The sequence below is a fragment of the Zonotrichia albicollis genome, chromosome 40 (assembly GCF_047830755.1).
Source record: "Zonotrichia albicollis isolate bZonAlb1 chromosome 40, bZonAlb1.hap1, whole genome shotgun sequence".
Lineage (NCBI taxonomy): Eukaryota > Metazoa > Chordata > Aves > Passeriformes > Passerellidae > Zonotrichia > Zonotrichia albicollis.
Genome location: NC_133858.1, coordinates 45,096 through 63,239, shown reverse-complemented (window position 1 = coordinate 63,239; position 18,144 = coordinate 45,096). Strand labels below are relative to the sequence as shown.

At 44.2% G+C, this 18,144-nt stretch overlaps 1 gene segment (V, D, J or C); it reads left to right on the top strand.

The window, feature by feature from the left end:
* Positions 1-5,217: 5,217 nt before the first annotated feature.
* LOC141726796 (Ig alpha chain C region-like) lies at positions 5,218-17,183 on the top strand. The segment is given in 4 exon segments: positions 5,218-5,494; positions 9,845-10,186; positions 11,440-11,760; positions 16,754-17,183. Coding segments are annotated over 4 exon segments (1,182 nt in total).
* Positions 17,184-18,144: the final 961 nt, after the last annotated feature.

Here is an 18,144-nt window from a genome sequence, read left to right as displayed (position 1 = left end):
ACTGGTTTATACTGGTCTGTACTGGTTTATACTGGTTTGTACTGGTTTATACTGGTTTGTACTGGTTTGTACTGGTTTGTACTGGTTTGTACTGGGATTGGGATGAACTGGGAGCGGATTTGGGGCTTTAAAATGGTGAAAAATGGGCAAAAAATGGGAAAAAAATGGGATTTTTTGGGGTTTTTTCTGCTTTTACTGGTTTGTACTGGTTTGTACTGGTTTATACTGGTTTGTACTGGGAATGCTGGCTGGGACTGGTCTATACTGGTTTAAACTGGGAATGCTGGGCTGGGACTGGTCTATACTGGTTTATACTGGTTTAAACTGGTTTGGACTGGTTTATACTGGAATGCTGGGCTGGAACTGGTTTAGACTGGTCTATACTGGTCTATACTGGTTTGGACAGTTTTTTACTGGTTTAAACTGGGAAAGCTGGGCTGGACTGGTTTATACTGGTCTATACTGGTCTATACTGGTTTATACTGGTTTATACTGGTTTAAGCTGGGCTGGACTGGTCTATACTGGTTTATACTGGGAAAGCTGGGCTGGCACCGGTCTATACTGGTTTATACTGGGCTGGACTGGTTTATACTGGTTTGTACTGGTCCAAACTGGTTTATACTGGTTTAAGCTGGGAATGCTGAAGCTGGGACTGGTTTATACTGGTTTGGATTGGTTTTTACTGGTTTAAACTGGGAAAGCTGGGCTGGTACTGGTTTATACTGGTTTTTACTGGTTTATACTGGTCTGGACTGATTTATACTGGTTTAAACTGGGAATGCTGGGCTGGACTGGTCTATACTGGTTTATACTGGTTTAGACTGGTCTGGATTGGTTTATACTGGTCTATGCTGGTTTATACTGGTTTAAGCTGGGAATGCTGGGCTGGGACTGGTTTATACTGGTTTATACTGGTTTATACTGGTTTAAACTGGGAATTCTGGGCTGGGACTGGTTCTAAACTGGTCTGGGAATTTTTGGGTGATTTTTGAGATTTTTGAGGGGAATTTTTGCGGAAATTTTGGGGAGTTTTTCCCGGGATTTTGGATGAGGAATTTTGAGGAATTTTTAAAAAAATTTTGAAGGAAATTTTGGGGAAATTTTTGGGGAATTTTTGGGGATTTTTGAGGGGAATTTTTGCGGAAATTTTGGGGGGAATTTTGAGGAATTTTTAAAAAAATTTTAAAGGAAATTTTTGGGGAAATTTTCCGATTTTAGGGGGAATTTTTGGGAGGAATTTTCTGTGAATTTTGGGGAAATTTTTGGTGATTTTGTTTTTAATTCTTGAGGGAATTTTTGCAGAAATTTTCGGAAATTTTGGGAAGTTTTTCCAGGATTTTGGATGAGGAATTTTGAGGAATTTTTTTAAAATTTTTGAAGGAAATTTTGGGGGAAATTTCTGATTTTAGGGGGAATTTTCGGGAGGAAATTTTTTGGTGAATTTTGGGGAAATTTTTGGGGAATTTGGACTGGTTTAGACTGGTCCAAACTGGTTTAAACTGGGAAGGATTTCCAGCCCCAACCTCACCCCCGAATTTGGGATTTTTGGCCTCAAAAATTCCGAAAAAATTCCCAAAATTTTCCCAAAATTCCCCCCAGAACCCAGAACCAACTTTAACCCCAAAATCCCCAAAATTCGGCCCAAAATTGGGAGAGAGGTTTATAAAATCGGGAAAATTTGACCGAAATTTAAGAATTTAAACCCAAAATCGGCAAAACTTACCCGGAAATCGTCTCAGGTGAGCTCAGGTCGGGTGAGGATTTGATAAAACCGAGTTTGAACCCAAAATTCCAAAAATTTATCCCAAAATTGAGACTAAAATGTTAAAAATTCATAAAAATTCATAAAAAATTGGCAAAAATTGCCCAAAATTTCAGAAATTTACCCCAAAAATTCCTCAGGTGAGCTCAGCTCAGGTGAGGTTTTGGTAAAACAAAATTAAAACACAAAATCTCCAAAATTCAGCCCAAAAATTGAAAATAAAGTTAAAAATCTCAAAAAAATTCACTAAAATTGCCCAAAATTGAAGAAATTTAACCCAAAATTCTCTCAGGTGAGCTCAGCTCAGGGTGAGGTTTTGGTAAAACTGAATTTAAACCCAAAATCTCCAAAATTCAGCCCAAAAATTGAGAATAAAGTTAAAAAATCAAAAAAAAATTCACTAAAATTGCCCAAAATTGAAGAAATTTAACCCAAAATTCTCTCAGGTGAGCTCAGGTCGGGCGAGGATTTGATAAAACCGAGTTTGAACCCAAAAATCCACAAATTTATCCCAAAATTGTGACTAAAATGTAAAAAATTCATAAAAATTCATAAAAAATTGGCAAAATTTGCCCAAAATTTCAGAAATTTAACCCAAAAATTCCTCAGGTGAGCTCAGCTCAGGTGAGGTTTTGTTAAAACAAAATTAAAACCCAAAATCTCCAAAATTCAGCCCAAAAATTGAGAATAAAGTTTAAAAAACCCCAAAAATTCACTAAAATTGCCCAAAATTTCAGAAATTTGACCCAAAATTTTCTCAGGTGAGCTCAGGTCGGGTGAGGATTTGATAAAACCGAGTTTGAACCCAAAAATCCAAAAATTTATCCCAAAATTGAGACTAAAATGTTAAAAATTCATAAAAATTCATTAAAAATTGGCAAAATTTGCCCAAAATTTCAGAAATTTAAACCAAAATTCTCTCAGGTGAGCTCAGCTCAGGTGAGGTTTTGGTAAAACAAAATTAAAACACAAAATCTCCAAAATTCAGCCCAAAAATTGAAAATAAAGTTTAAAAAAATCCACAAAAATTCACTAAAATTGCCCAAAATTTGAGAAATTTGCCCCAAAATCTTCTCAGGTGAGCTCAGGTCGGGCGAGGATTTGATAAAACCGAGTTTGCACCCAAAAATCCACAAATTTATCCCAAAATTGAGACTAAAATGTTAAAAATTCATAAAAATTCATAAAAAATTAGCAAAATTTGCCCAGAATTTCAGAAATTTAACCCAAAATCCTCTCAGGTGAGCTGAGCTCAGGTGAGATTTTGTTAAAATCGAATTAAAACCCAAAAACGCCAAAATTCAAATTAAAACTGAACCTAAAATATGAAAAATCCCATAAAATTCACTAAAAATTGGCAAAAATTTGCCCAAAATCCCCCAAACTTACCCCAAATTTCCTCAGGTGGGTCCAGACCAGGTGAGGCTTCGTTAAAAATGAATTTAAACCCAAAAATGCCAAAATTCAACCCAAAACTGAGCCAAAAAATTCCAAAAAAAATCACAAAATTGCCTGAAAATTGCCCAAAATTGGAGAAATTTACCCCAAAATCTTCTCAGGTGAGCTCAGACCAGGTGGGGCTTTAATAAAATGGAATTTAAACCCAAAAATGCCAAAATTCACCCCAAAACTGAATTTAAAACCGAGCTCAAAAATCACCAAAATTACAAAAAAATTGCAAAAAAATCATAAAAATTGCCCAAAATTTCAGCAATTTACCCCAATTTTTCTCGGCTAAATCCGAGTTTAAACCCTAAAAAACCCAAAACTGAGCCTAAAATCGAAAAATTAAAAAAAAAACCCGAAAAAATCGCCCCAAAATTGCCCAAAATTCACCCCAAAATTCTCACCTGGATTCAGCTGCTCTCACCTAGAGGGGGGGTGGGCGTGGCCTGGTGACGTCATCAGCCATGACGTCACTCCCAGACGGGGCGTGGCCAATCAGAAACCGCAATTTCCTGCCCTTGTTGTTTTTTTTTGTGGTTTTTTATTTTGGGGGAAATTTTCGAGGTTTTGGGGTTTCCTGGGGTGGGCGGGGCTTGGATATGCAAATGAGGGGGGGTCTAAGCGAGGAGGCCACGCCCACCGAGGTTTTCCCGCCATTTTCGGCCATTTTGGATTTGATTTTTTTTTAATTTTTATTTTATTTTATTTTATTTTTTTAAATTTTTATATTTATTTTTTTATATTTATTTTTTTAAATTAAGGGGGCGGGGTTTGGTTTATGCTAATGAGGGGTGTGGCCACGCCCACTGCCCTCAGGGATTTCCCGCCATTTTTTTTTAAGGGAATTTTTGGGGTAAATTTTGAATATTTTGGGGTTCAGGGTCAGCCATCTTGGATCCGCCATTTTGGATTCAGTGTCGGCCATTTTGGATTCAGTGTCGGCCATTTTGAATCCAATGGCGGCCATTTTGAATCCAGCGTCGGCCATCTTGGATCCGCCATTTTGGATCCAATTTTAAATCCAATTTTTTTGGTCATTTTTGCACCAATTTTTGGCAATTTTGGACCCAAATTTTGCTCCATTTTTTGCCATTTTGGAGCGGCCATTTTGGACCCAATTCCATCAATTTTAAATCGGATTTTCAGCCATCTTGGATCAGCCATTTTGGCTCCAATTTAGCCATTTTGGCTCCAATTTCTCCCATTTTAAAATCACATTTTTGGCCATTTTTGATCAATTTAAAATTAAATTTTCGGCCATCTTGGATCGGCCATCTTGGATCCAATTTTGGCCATTTTGGATCAATTTTTGCTCATTTTTCAGTAATTTTTTATCAGCCATCTTGGCTGGAATTTTGGCCATTTTATATCCAATTTCGGCCATCTTGGATCGGCCATTTTGGATCCAATGTCGGCCATTTTTAATCAGATTTTCGGCCATCTTGGATCCATTTTTGGGTCCAATTTCGGCCATCTTGGATTGGATTTTCGGCCATCTTGGATCCATTTTGGGGTCCAATTTCGGCCATATTGGGTTTTATTTTCGGCCATCTTGGATCCATTTTGGGCTCCAATTTCGGCCATCTTGGATTGACTATTTTAGATCCAATTTCAGCCATTTTGAACCCAATTTCGGCCATCTTGGATCCATTTTGGGGTCCAATTTCGGCCATTTTGATTCGGATTTTCAGCCATCTTGGATTGACTATTTTAGATCCAATTTCAGCCATCTTGGGTCCAATTTTAGCCATTTTGAATCCAATTTTGCCTCCAATTTCGGCCATCTTAGATTGGGTTTTTGGCCATCTTGGATTGACTATTTTAGATCCAATTTCAGCCATCTTGGATTCATTTGGGGGTCCAATTTCGGCCATCTTGGATTGGGTTTTCGGCCATTTTGAACCAATATTTTTAAATATTTTTTTTGTTTTTTTGGGTGAATTTTGGGCAGGGTTTTCCCCACGATGTGGGCGTGGTCTAATTATGCAAATCTCTCCTCCCAGAGCCCGCCCACTCCCCCACCGTCTTCCCCCTGTACGAATGCAAGGACTGCGAGGACCAGGCCACCTTCGGCTGCTTCGCTTCCGGTTTCTTCCCCCACCCGGCCCAGATCTCCTGGGTGGGCGTGGCCTCCGACGCCACCCGGAACTTTCCGGAAGTGCAAATGGCGGCCGGAAGTTTCGGGGTGAGCTCCCAGGTGACGCTGAGCGCCGACCAGGCCAATGGGAAGTCGTTCCAGTGCCGGGTGCAGCACCAGGGCAAGAACTACGAGAAGGAGATTGAAGGTGAGGATGGGGACACACCTGGGGACACCTGGAGGGGGTTTTGGGGACATCTTGGGACATCTGGAGGGGTTTGGGGACACCTGGAGGGGTTTTGAGGACACCTTGGGACACCTGGAGAGGTTTTGGGGACATCTTGAGGACATCTGGAAGGGTTTGGAGGGGGTTTGAGGACACCTGGAGGTCCCCTGAGGAACCTGGAGGGGTTTTGAGGACATCTGGAGAGGTTTGGAGAAGATCGAAGGGGGTTTGGGGAAACCTGGAGAAGTTTGAAGGGGGTTTGAGGACATCTAGAAGGGGTTTGGGGACACCTGGAGGAGGTCTGGGGACATCTTGAGGACATCTGGAGGGGTTTGGAGAAGATCGAAGGGGGTTTGGGGAAACCTGGAGAGGTTTAGAAGGGGGTTTGGGGACATCTAGAAGGGGTTTGGGGACACCTGGAGGGGTTTTGGGGACATCTTGAGGACATCTGGAGGGGTTTGAACGGGGTTTGAGGACACCTGGAGAGGTTTGAAGGGGGTTCGAGGACATCTAGAAGGGGTTTTGGGGACACCTGGACCGGTTTAGGGACACCTTGAGGACATCTGGAGGGGTTTGGAGGGGGTTTGGCGACATCTAGAAGGGATTTAGGGACACCTGGAGGTCACCTGAGGACATCTGGAAGGGGTTTGGAGGGGTTTGAGGACACCTGGACAGGTTTGGGGACACCTGGAGGGGTTTTGGGGACATCTTGAGGACATCTGGAGAGGTTTGAGGACACATGGAAGAGATTTGAGGACACCTGGAGGAGGTTTGGGGTCACCTGGGGACACCTGGAGGACACATGGAGGGAGTTTGGGGACACCTGGACAGGTTTGGGGACATCTGGAAGGGGTTTAGGGACACCTGGAGGGGTTTTAGGGACATCTTGAGGACATCTGGAGGGGGTTTGGAGGGGGTTTGGAGATACCTGGAGGAGTTTGAGGACATCTAGAAGGGGTTTAGGGACACCTGGAGGGGTTTTGGGGACATCTGGAGAGGTTTGGGGACACCTGGAGGTCACCTGAGGACACCTGGAGGGGTTTTGGGGACACCTTGAGGACATCTGGAGGGGTTTGGAGAAGATCGAAGGGGGTTTGGGGACACCTGGAGAGGTTTTGGGGACATCTTGAGGACATCTGGAGGGGTTTGGGGACACCTGGATGGGATTTTGGGCCCATTTAGAACAAATTTCCGCCATTTTGGATCGGCCATTTTGGATCCAATTTCAGCCACTTTGGCTCCCAAGTTCAGCCATCTTGGATCGGCCATTTTGGATCCATTTCAGCCATTTTGAAGCCGCCATTTTGGCTCCATTTCCTCCATCCTGGATCCATTGTCAGCCATCTTGGATCAGCCATTTTAACTCCATTTCGGACATCTTGGATCGGCCATTTTGGCTCCAATTTCGGCCATTTTGAATCAGCCATTTTGGCTCCATTTCCTCCATCCTGGATCCATTGTCAGCCATTTTGGATCAGCCATTTTAACTCCATTTTGGCCATCTTGGATTGGCCATTTTAGCTCCCAATTTCAGCCATTTTGTCCCCAATTTCGGCCATGTTGGATCCAATTTCAGCCATCTTGGATTGGCCATTTAAGCTCCCAATTTTGGCCATTTTGGCTCCAATTTCAGCCATATTGGCTCCAATTTCAGCCATTTTGAATCAGCCATTTTGGATGCATTTTCGGCCATTTTGGCTCCAATTTCAGCCATTTTGAAGCAGCCATCTTGGATCCAATTTCAGCCATTTTAGCTCAATTTTCTGCCATCTTGGATCAGATTTTTTACCATTTCTGATCGGCCATCTTGGCTCCAATTTTGGCCATCTTGGGATCAAATTTCAGCCATCTTGGATTGGCTATTTTGGATCCAATTTCAGCCATCTTGAATCAGCCATTTTGAAGCCAATTTCGGCCATTTTGGATCCAATTATGTTTATTTTGAATCAGCCATTTTGGATCCATTTCAGCCATTTAAAATCGGCCATTTTGGATCCATTTTCAGCCATATTGGCTCCAATTTCAGCCATTTTGGCTCCAATTTTGGCCATTTTGAAGCGGCCATTTTGGATCCATTTCAGCCACTTTGAATCAGCCATCTTGGATCCATTTTCAGACATTTTGCCTCCATTTTCGGCCATATTGGCTCCAATTTTTACCATTTAAAATCAGCCATTTTGGATCCAATTTCAGCCATCTTGGGCCCAAATTTCGGCCATCTTGGCTCCAATTTCAGCCATTTTGAATCAGCCATTTTGGGTCCCAATTTCGGCCATCTTGGCTCCAATTTCTACCATTTTGAATCAGCCATTTTGGCTCCATTTTCAGCCCCTTTGCCTCCAGTTTCAGCCATCTTGGCACACACTTTCGGCCATTTTGAATCCGCCATGTTGATTTCCATTTCAACCCAATTTTGGCCATTTTAAAATCGGATTTTTTTGCTTTTTTCGTGGTCACCTCTCAGTGATTTTTTGGCCTCACCTGTCCCCCCCAGGCTGCCACGTGATTCCCACTCCGAGCCTCTCCATCTCCCTCCTGAGCGACCCCAACCAAGCCCACCCCGAGGACCCCGAGGTGTTCCATGTCAGCCATCTTGGATCCAATTTCAGCCATTTCAGCTCCATTTTCGGCCATATTGGCTCCAATTTTGACCATTTAAAATCGGCCATTTTGGATCCAATTTCGGCCATTTTGAATCAGCCATCTTGGATCCAATTTCAGCCATTTTAGCTCCATTTTCGGCCATATTGGCTCCAATTTCTACCATTTTGAGTCAGCCATTTTGGATCCATTTCAGCCATTTTGAATCGGCCATTTTGTCTCCATTTTCAGCCATTTTGGATCCATTTTCAGCCATTTTGGCTCCATTTTCTACCATTTTGAAGCGGCCATTTTGGATCCAATTTCAGCCATTTCAGCTCAGTTTTCGGCCATCTTGGTTCAGATTTTCTACCATTTTTGATCGTCCATCTTGGATCCAATTTCAGCCATTTTGGATCCATTTTCAGCCATTTTGAAGTGGCCATTTTGGATCCATTTCAGCCATTTTGAATCAGCCATTTTGGCTCCAATTTCAGCCATCTTTGGCTCCAATTTTGACCATTTCGAAGCGGCCATTTTGGCTCCATTTTCAGCCATCTTGTGCCCCAAATTTCGGCCATCTTGGCTCCAATTTCGGCCATTTTAAATCGGATTTTTTTGCTTTTTCTGCTGCGATCTCCAGCCTGCCCCGCCCCCCCCACTCCGAGCCTCTCCATCTCCCTCCTGAGCGACCCCAACCAAGCGCACCCCGAGGACCCCGAGGTGTTCCATGTCAGCCATCTTGGATCCAATTTCAGCCATTTTAGCTCCATTTTCGGCCATCTTGGCTCCCATTTCTACCATTTTGAATCAGCCATTTTGGATCCAATTTCGGCCATTTTTAAGCAGCCATCTTGGATCTAATTTCAGCCATTTTGCCTCCATTTTTGGCCATATTGGCTCCAATTTCTACCATTTAAAATCGGCCATTTTGGATCCAATTTCAGCCATTTTGAAGAGGCCATTTTGGCTCCATTTCCTCCATCCTGGATCCATTGTCGGCCATTTTGGATCAGCCATTTTAACTCCATTTTGGCCATCTTGGATTGGCCATTTTGGGTCCCAATTTCAGCCATTTTGTCCCCAATTTCGGCCATGTTGGATCCAATTTCAGCCATTTAAAATCAGCCATTTTGAATCCAATTTCGGCCATTTTGGAGCCAATTACGTTTATTTTGAATCAGCCATTTTGGATCCATTTTCAGCCATTTTGGCTCCAATTTCTACCATTTTAAATCAGCCATTTTGGATCCATATTCAGCCATCTTGGGCCCCAATTTCAGCCATTTTGGCTCCAATTTCTACTATTTTGAATCGGCCATTTTGGATCCAATTTCAGCCATTTCAGCTCAGTTTTCGGCCATCTTGGTTCAGATTTTCTACCATTTCCGATCGGCCGTCTTGGATCCAATTTCGGCCATTTTGGCTCCCAATTTTGGCCATGTTGGATCCAATTTCAGCCATCTTGAATCAGCCATTTTGAATCCCAATTTCGGCCATTTTGGCTCCAATTATGTTTATTTTGAATCGGCCATTTTGGATCCAATTTTGGCTATCTTGGATAAGCTTTTCGGCCATTTTGGCTCCAATTTCGGCCATTTTTAAGCAGCCATCTTGGATCAGATTTCAGCCATTTTATCTCCATTTTCGGCCATCTTGGCTCCAATTCCTACAATTTCTCATCGGCCATTTTGGCTCCAATTTCGGCCATTTTAAATCGGATTTTTTTGCTTTTTCTGCTGCAATCTCCAGCCTGCCCCGCGCCCCCCACTCCGAGCCTCTCCATCTCCCTCCTGAGCGACCCCAACCAAGCGCACCCCGAGGACCCCGAGGTGTTCCTGCTGTGCCAGGTGCGCGGCCACGGCGCCGGCGACGCCCAGCTCGCCTGGTTGGTCGACGGTCGCGTCACCGAGCTGGGGGCGGAGCTTTCCAGCTGCGAGGAGGGCGGGGCCGGACAGGAAGTGACGACGACGCTGAGCGGCCGCGCCAACGTCAGCCGGGATTTGTGGGATTCGGGCGCCACCTTCAGCTGCCGGGCGAGCCACGCCCACCTGGCCACGCCCCTGGAGGCCAACATCAGCACCTACTGCACGGGTAAGCCGAGAGTTTTGGGGTTTTTTGGGGGTTTTTTTGGGATTTTTTTTGGATTTTTTGGAATTTTTGAGTGATTCAGGGATTTTGGGATTTTTTTCAGAATTTTTTGGATTTTTTTGGTGAATATTTTGGAATATTTTTGGGGATTTTTAGGGTATTTTTGGGGGTATTTTTAGGGATTTTTTGGAGTATTTTGGGATTTTTTTCAGAATTTTTTGGATTTTTTTGGTGAATATTTTTGGAATTTTTTTTGTGGATTTTTAGGGTATTTTTTGGGGTGTATTTAGGGATTTTTTGGAATATTTGGCGAATTTTTGGGGTATTTTTTTGGAATTTTTTTAAATATTTTGCAAATTTTTGGGGCATTTTATGGGATTTTCTTAAATTTTTTTTGGAATATTTTGCGAATTTTTGTGGTATTTTTTGGGATTTTCTCGGAATTTTTTTTTTGGAGTATTTTGCAAATTTTTGGGGTATTTTTTAGGATTTTTTTTGAATTTGTTTTTGGAATATTTTACAAGTTTTTGGGGCATTTTTTGGGGTATTTTTAGGGATTTTTTAAAAACATTTTGCGAATTTTTGGGGTATTTTTTAAAATTTTTTTTAATATTTCGCGAAATTTTGGGGTATTTTTTTGGAATTTTTTTTTATAATATTTTGCGAATTTTTGGAGTATTTTTTTGGTGATTTTCTCAGAATTTTTTTTTTAAATATTTCGATGAAAAAAATCCCGATTATTTTCCATAAAAACCACAAATTTTTCCCTAAAAACCCCAAATTTTCTCCTAAAAACCCCAAATTTTCTCCTAAAAAACCCAAATTTTTCCCTAAAAAACCCCGAATTTTTTCCTAAAAAAATCAAATTTTTTTCTCAAATCATTTCTTTTCTCACCCAAAATTTTTTCTACATCCCAGATGCACCTTCCTCTAAAAACCCCCTCCAAAACCACAAATATTCTGATAAAAAATCGCTAAAAAATCCGAATTTTTTCGTAAAAAACCCAAATTTTTTCCTAAAAAAACCAAATTTTTTTCTCTAATCATTTCTTTTCTCACCCAAAATTTTTCTACATCCCAGCCGCACCTTCCTCTAAAAACCCCCTCCAAAAATACAAATATTCTGATAAAAAATCGCTAAAAAATCCGAATTTTTTCGTAAAAACCCCAAATTTTCTCCTAAAAAACCCAAATTTTTTCCCCAAAATTTCGTTTTTTCCACCCAAATTTTTTTTTATTTTTTTTCATTTTTACAGCCCCGGTCCCCACGCCATCGGTGACGGTGCTGCCGCCGTCCCTGCAGGACCTTTACCTGTCCACCCACCCCAACCTCACCTGCGTGGTCGCCAATGTAAAATCCCCCGATGACGTCGAGTTCACCTGGAGCCGCTCCGGAGGGGGCGGGGCCTCGGTGGGCGTGGCCACTTCCGGCCCCGCCCACAGGCTGCCCAACGGCTATTACGTCATCGAGAGCTTCCTGGGGATCTGTGCCGAGGATTGGAATTCGGGGGATGAGTTCACGTGCGAGGTGAAGGTGGGAGAGGAGACGCTGAGGGGCAGCGTGAAGAAGGAGACAGGTGAGAGGGTTTGGGGGGAAAAATGGGGGTTTTGGGGGTTTGGGGGGTTGGGGGGTTTTTGGGGATTTTTTGGGATTTTTAAGGGAAATTTGAAGGGATTTTTTTGTGATTTTATGGAATTTTTTAGGGATTTTTTTTGGGATTTTTAAAGGATTTTTTGGGGATTTTTTGGGGATTTTTTGCGGGATTTTTTGGGGTTTTTAGGGATTTTTAAAGGATTTTTTGGGGATTTTTTGGGGATTTTTTGGTGGTTTTTTAGGGTTTTTTAGGGATTTTTGGGGATTTTTTAGGGATTTTTAGGGATTTTTTTGGGGTTTTTTTGCGGGTTTTTTAGGGAATTTTTAGGGAATTTTTAGGGATTTTTACGAATTTTTTGGGGGATTTTTAAGGGGATTTTTAGGAATTTTTTTGGGATTTTTAAGGGAGTTTTTATGGATATTGAAGGGAATTATAAGGGATTTTTTAGGGTTTTTTGGGGATTTTTAAAGGATTTTTTAGGGGGTTTTATAGGGCTTTTTAGGGTTTTTTTGGGGGATTTTGGGGGGATTTTTTAGGGATTTTTAGGGATTTTTGGGGGATTATCTAGGGATTTTTTGAAGGATTTTTAAGGGATTTTTTGGGGAATTTTGGGGATTTTTTGGGGATTTTATGGAATTTTTTAGGGATTTTTTTGGGATTTTTTGCAGGGTTTTTAGGGATTTTTAAAGGATTTTTTGGGATTTTTTTTGGATTTTTTGCAGGATTTTTAGGGGTTTTTTAGGGATTTTTAAAGGATTTTTTTGGGTATTTTTTGCAGGTTTTTTAGGGATTTTTTAGGGGTTTTGTGGGGGATTTTTTTGGGCATTTTTTAGGATTCTTTTTGGACTTCTTAGGGATTTATTAGGGGATTTTTAAGAAATTTTTAGGGGGTTTTTAGGGATTATTTAGGGAGTTTTTAGGGTTTTTTTAGGGATTTTTTAGGGATTTTTTTTAGGGATATGTTTAGGGATTTTTGGGGATTATTTTGGTTTTTTTGGGGGGATTTTTTAGGAATTTTTTGGGGTTTTTTGGGGATTATTTAGGGGTTTTTTAGGGAGTTTTATTAGATGTTTTCTAGGGATTTTTTTGGGATTTTTTAGGGATTTTTAAAGGGATTTTTTTAAGATTTTTTGGGGATTTTTTGGGGGATTTTTAAATTTTATTTTTTGTGGGTTACTGGTCCATACTGGGAGGTTACTGGGAGGTTACTGGTTTATACTGGGAGGTTACCAGTTGGTTACTGGTCCATACTGGTCTATACTGGTTTATACTGGTTTATACTGGTTTATACTGGTCCATACTGGTCTATACTGGTTTATACTGGGAGGTTTCCAGTGGGTTACTGGTCCATACTGGTCTATACTGGTCTATACTGGTCCATACTGGTTTATACTGGTCTATACTGGTCCATACTGGTTTCTACTGGTCCATACTGGTCCATACTGGTCTACACTGGTCCATACTGGTTTCTACTGGTCCAAACTGGTCCATACTGGTCTATACTGGAAGCTCCAACTGGTCCATACTGGGATGGTCAACTGGTCAAACTGGGAATGGTCTGGTCCAAACTGGGACCCCAAACTGGGATTGGTTCCCCAAACTGGGAACCCAAACTGGGATTGGTTCCTCAAACTGGGAACCCAAACTGGGATTGGTTCCTCAAACTGGGAACCCAAACTGGGATTGGTCCCTGAAACTGGGATTGGTTCCTCCAAACTGGGAACCCCAAACTGGGATTGGTTCCCCCAAACTGGGATTGGTTCCCCCAAACTGGGACCCCAAACTGGGATTGGTTCCCCAAACTGGGAACCCAAACTGGGATTGGTTCCTCCAAACTGGGAACCCCAAACTGGGATTGGTTCCCCCAAACTGGGATTGGTTCCCCCAAACTGGGACCCCAAACTGGGATTGGTTCCTCCAAACTGGGAACCCCAAACTGGGATTGGTTCCTCAAACTGGGACCCCAAACTGGGATTGGTTCCTCAAACTGGGAACCCAAACTGGGATTGGTTCCTCAAACTGGGAACCCAAACTGGGAATGGTCTGGTCCAAACTGGGAACCCAAACTGGGATTGGTTCCTCAAACTGGGAATCCCAAACTGGGAATGGTTCCTCAAACTGGGAACCCAAACTGGGATTGGTTCCCCCAAACTGGGAACCCAAACTGGGAACCCAAACTGGGAATGGTTCCTCAAACTGGGAACCCAAACTGGGAATGGTTCCTCAAACTGGGAACCCAAACTGGGATTGGTTCCCCCAAACTGGGACCCCAAACTGGGAATGGTTCCCCCAAACTGGGAACCCAAACTGGGACCCCAAACTGGAAATGGTCTGGTCCAAACTGGGAACCCAAACTGGGATTGGTTCCGGTCCAAACTGGGACCCCAAACTGGGAATGGTCTGGTCCAAACTGGGACCCCAAACTGGGAATGGTCTGGTCCAAACCGGGAACCCAAACTGGGATTGGTTCCCCAAACTGGGAATGGTCTGGTCCAAACTGGGAACCCAAACTGGGAATGGTCTGGTCCAAACTGGGACCAGTTCCCCCAAACTGGGACCCCAAACTGGGAATGGTTCCCTCAAACTGGGAACCCAAACTGGGAATGGCTCCCCCAAACGGGGACCCCAAACTGGGAATGGTTCCTCAAACTGGGAACCCAAACTGGGAATGGACTGGTCCAAACTGGGACCCCAAACTGGGATTGGTTCCTCAAACTGGGATTGGTTCCTCAAACTGGGAACCCAAACTGGGATTGGTTCCTCCAAACTGGGAACCCAAACTGGGATTGGTTCCTCAAACTGGGAACCCAAACTGGGATTGGTTCCTCAAACTGGGACCCCAAACTGGGAATGGTCTGGTCCAAACTGGGACCCCAAACTGGGAACCCAAACTGGGAACCCAAACTGGGAATGGTTCCTCAAACTGGGACCCCAAACTGGGAACCCAAACTGGGATTGGTTCCTCAAACTGGGAACCCAAACTGGGACCCCAAACTGGGAACCCAAACTGGGATTTGTTCCCCAAACTGGGACCCCAAACTGGGAATGGTTCCCCCAAACTGGGAACCCAAACTGGGATTGGTTCCCCCAAACTGGGATTGGTTCCCCCAAACTGGGAATGGTCTGGTCCAAACTGGGAACCCAAACTGGGAATGGTTCCCCAAACTGGGAACCCAAACTGGGATTGGTTCCTCAAACTGGGACCCCAAACTGGGAATGGTTCCCCCAAACTGGGAACCCAAACTGGGAATGGTTCCTCAAACTGGGACCCCAAACTGGGAACCCAAACTGGGAATGGTTCCTCCAAACTGGGAACCCAAACTGGGACCCCAAACTGGGATTGGTTCCCCCAAACTGGGAGCCCAAACTGGGAATGGTTCCCCCAAACTGGGATTGGTTCCCCCAAACTGGGAACCCAAACTGGGAATGGTTCCCCCAAACTGGGACCCCAAACTGGGACCCCAAACTGGGATTGGTTCCTCAAACTGGGAACCCAAACTGGGACCAGTCCCCCAAACTGGGACCCGAAATTGGGACCTCAAACTGGGATTGGTTCCCCCAAACCGGGAACCCAAACTGGGAATGGTTCCTCAAACTGGGACCCCAAACTGGGAATGGTTCCTCAAACTGGGAACCCAAACTGGGAATGGTTCCCCAAACTGGGAACCCAAACTGGGATTGGTTCCCCAAACTGGGAACCCAAACTGGGAACCCAAACTGGGACCAGTTCCCCCAAACTGGGATTGGCTCCCCCAAACTGGGACCCCAAACTGGGAATGGTCTGGTCCAAACTGGGACCCCAAACTGGGATTGGTTCCCCCAAACTGGGAACCCAAACTGGGAATGGTCTGGTCCAAACTGGGAACCCAAACTGGGAATGGTTCCTCAAACTGGGACCCCAAACTGGGATTGGTTCCTCCAAACTGGGAACCCAAACTGGGAATGGTTCCTCAAACTGGGACCCCAAACTGGGAACCCAAACTGGGAATGGTTCCTCCAAACTGGGAACTCAAACTGGGATTGGTTCCTCAAACTGGGAACTCAAACTGGGAATGGTTCCTCAAACTGGGACCCCAAACTGGGATTGGCTCCCCCAAACTGGGAACCCAAACTGGGATTGGTGCCTCAAACTGGGAACCCAAACTGGGAACCCAAACTGGGAACCCAAACTGGGAATGGTTCCTCCAAACTGGGACCCCAAACTGGGAATGGACTGGTCCAAACTGGGAACCCAAACTGGGAATGGTTCCTCCAAACTGGGAACCCAAACTGGGATTGGTTCCTCAAACTGGGAACCCAAACTGGGATTGGTTCCCCAAACTGGGAACCCAAACTGGGACCCCAAACTGGGAATGGTTCCTCAAACTGGGAACCCAAACCGGGACCAGTTCCCCCAAACTGGGACCAGTCCCCCAAACTGGGACCCCAAACTGGGATTGGTCCCTCAAACTGGGAATGGTTCCTCAAACTGGGAACCCAAACTGGGATTGGTTCCCCCAAACTGGGAATGGTCTGGTCCAAACTAGGACCTCAAACTGGGATTGGTTCCTCAAACTGGGACACCAAACTGGGATTGGCTCCCCCAAACTGGGACCCCAAACTGACCCCCAAACTGGGAATGGTCTGGTCCAAACTGGGACCCCAAACTGGGATTGGTTCCTCAAACTGGGACCAGTTCCCCCAAACTGGGACCCCAAACCGGGACCCCAAACTGGGATTGGTCCCCCCAAACTGGGAATGGTCTGGTCCAAACTGGTTCCCCAAACTGGGACCTGTCCCCCAAACTGGGAACCCAAACTGGGAATGGTCTGGTCCAAACTGGGACCCCAAACTGGGACCCCAAACTGGGACCCCAAACTGGGATTGGCTCCCCAAACTGGTTCCCCAAACTGGGATTGGCTCCCCCAAACTGGAACCACTCCCCCCCAAACCACTTTTGGCTCCTCCCACCCTCCCCCCCCCCCCCCCATTCCAGGCGGCCGCGTGGTCCCTCCCAAGGTGTTCGTGTTCCCCCCTCCCGCCGAGGACTTGGCGCGCTCCGAGTCGGCCATCTTGACCTGCCTGGCCAGCGGCTTCTTCCCGCGCGACGTCGTGGTCACGTGGAGCCACCAGGACGTCCCGGTGGCCGCTGGGAAATTCTCGGTGCTGGGCCCGGTTCCGGATGCTCCGGAAGGTTCCGGAACGTTCTCGGTTTACTCCAAGCTGGCGGTGGGCGTGGAGGAGTGGAAGCGCGGCGATGTCTTCTCCTGCGTGGTGGGACACGATGGGGTGGAGATGAAGTTCATCCAGAGGAGCGTCGACAAATCCGCGGCCAGGCCGGCCAACGTCAACGTCTCCGTGGTTTTGGCTGATTCTGACACCGTTTGCTATTAAATTTTCCCAAAATAAACTCAAATTTTGAAAAATTCAAAAATGTGGATTTTTGGGTTTTTTTTCGGGGAAAAAAAATGGGATTTTTAGGTGGAAAATTGGGATTTTTAGGTGGAAAAATGTCAATTTTTGCATGAAAAATGTGGATTTTTTGGGGAAAAAATTGGGGGTTTTTAGGTGGAAAAATGTCAATTTTTTCAGATGAATACATCGATTTTTGGACCGAAAAATATGGAGTTTTAGGGTACAGAATGATGGATTTTTAGGAGAAAAAAAGAGTGGATTTTAGGAGCAAAAATGCCAATTTTTAGTGCAAAAAATGCGGGGATTTTAGGAGCAAAAATGCCGATTTTTAGGAGAAAAAAAGTGGATTTTAGGAGCAAAATTGCCAATTTTTCATAAAAAAAATAAAGGATTTATAGGTGAAAAAATGCCAATTTTTAGAAAGAAAACCATCAAATTTTGGAGGAAAAAAATGTCAATTTTCGGCCAAAAAAAAGCGGATTTTCGACCAAAAAAAAGCGGATTTTCGGAGGCAATTTTCGCCTCACGGCCCCGGAAGGTTCCGGAACGTTCTCGGTTTACTCCAAGCTGGCGGTGGGCGTGGAGGAGTGGAAGCGCGGCGATGTCTTCTCCTGCGTGGTGGGACACGATGGGGTGGAGATGAAGTTCATCCAGAGGAGCGTCGACAAATCCGCGGCCAGGCCGGCCAACGTCAACGTCTCCGTGGTTTTGGCTGATTCTGACACCGTTTGCTACTAAAAATTCCAAAAATAAAGTGAAAATTCAAAGATAAAAAATTTGGATTTTTGTGTATTTTTTTGGGGAAAAAATTGGGGTTTTTGGAGTGAAAAATGTGGATTTTTATGGAAAAAAATCGGGATTTTTAAGGTGAAAAATGTGGATTTTTATGGAAAAAAATCGGGATTTTTAAGGTGAAAAATGTGGATTTTTAGGTGGAAAAATACGTCAATTTTTGCATGAAAAATGTGGATT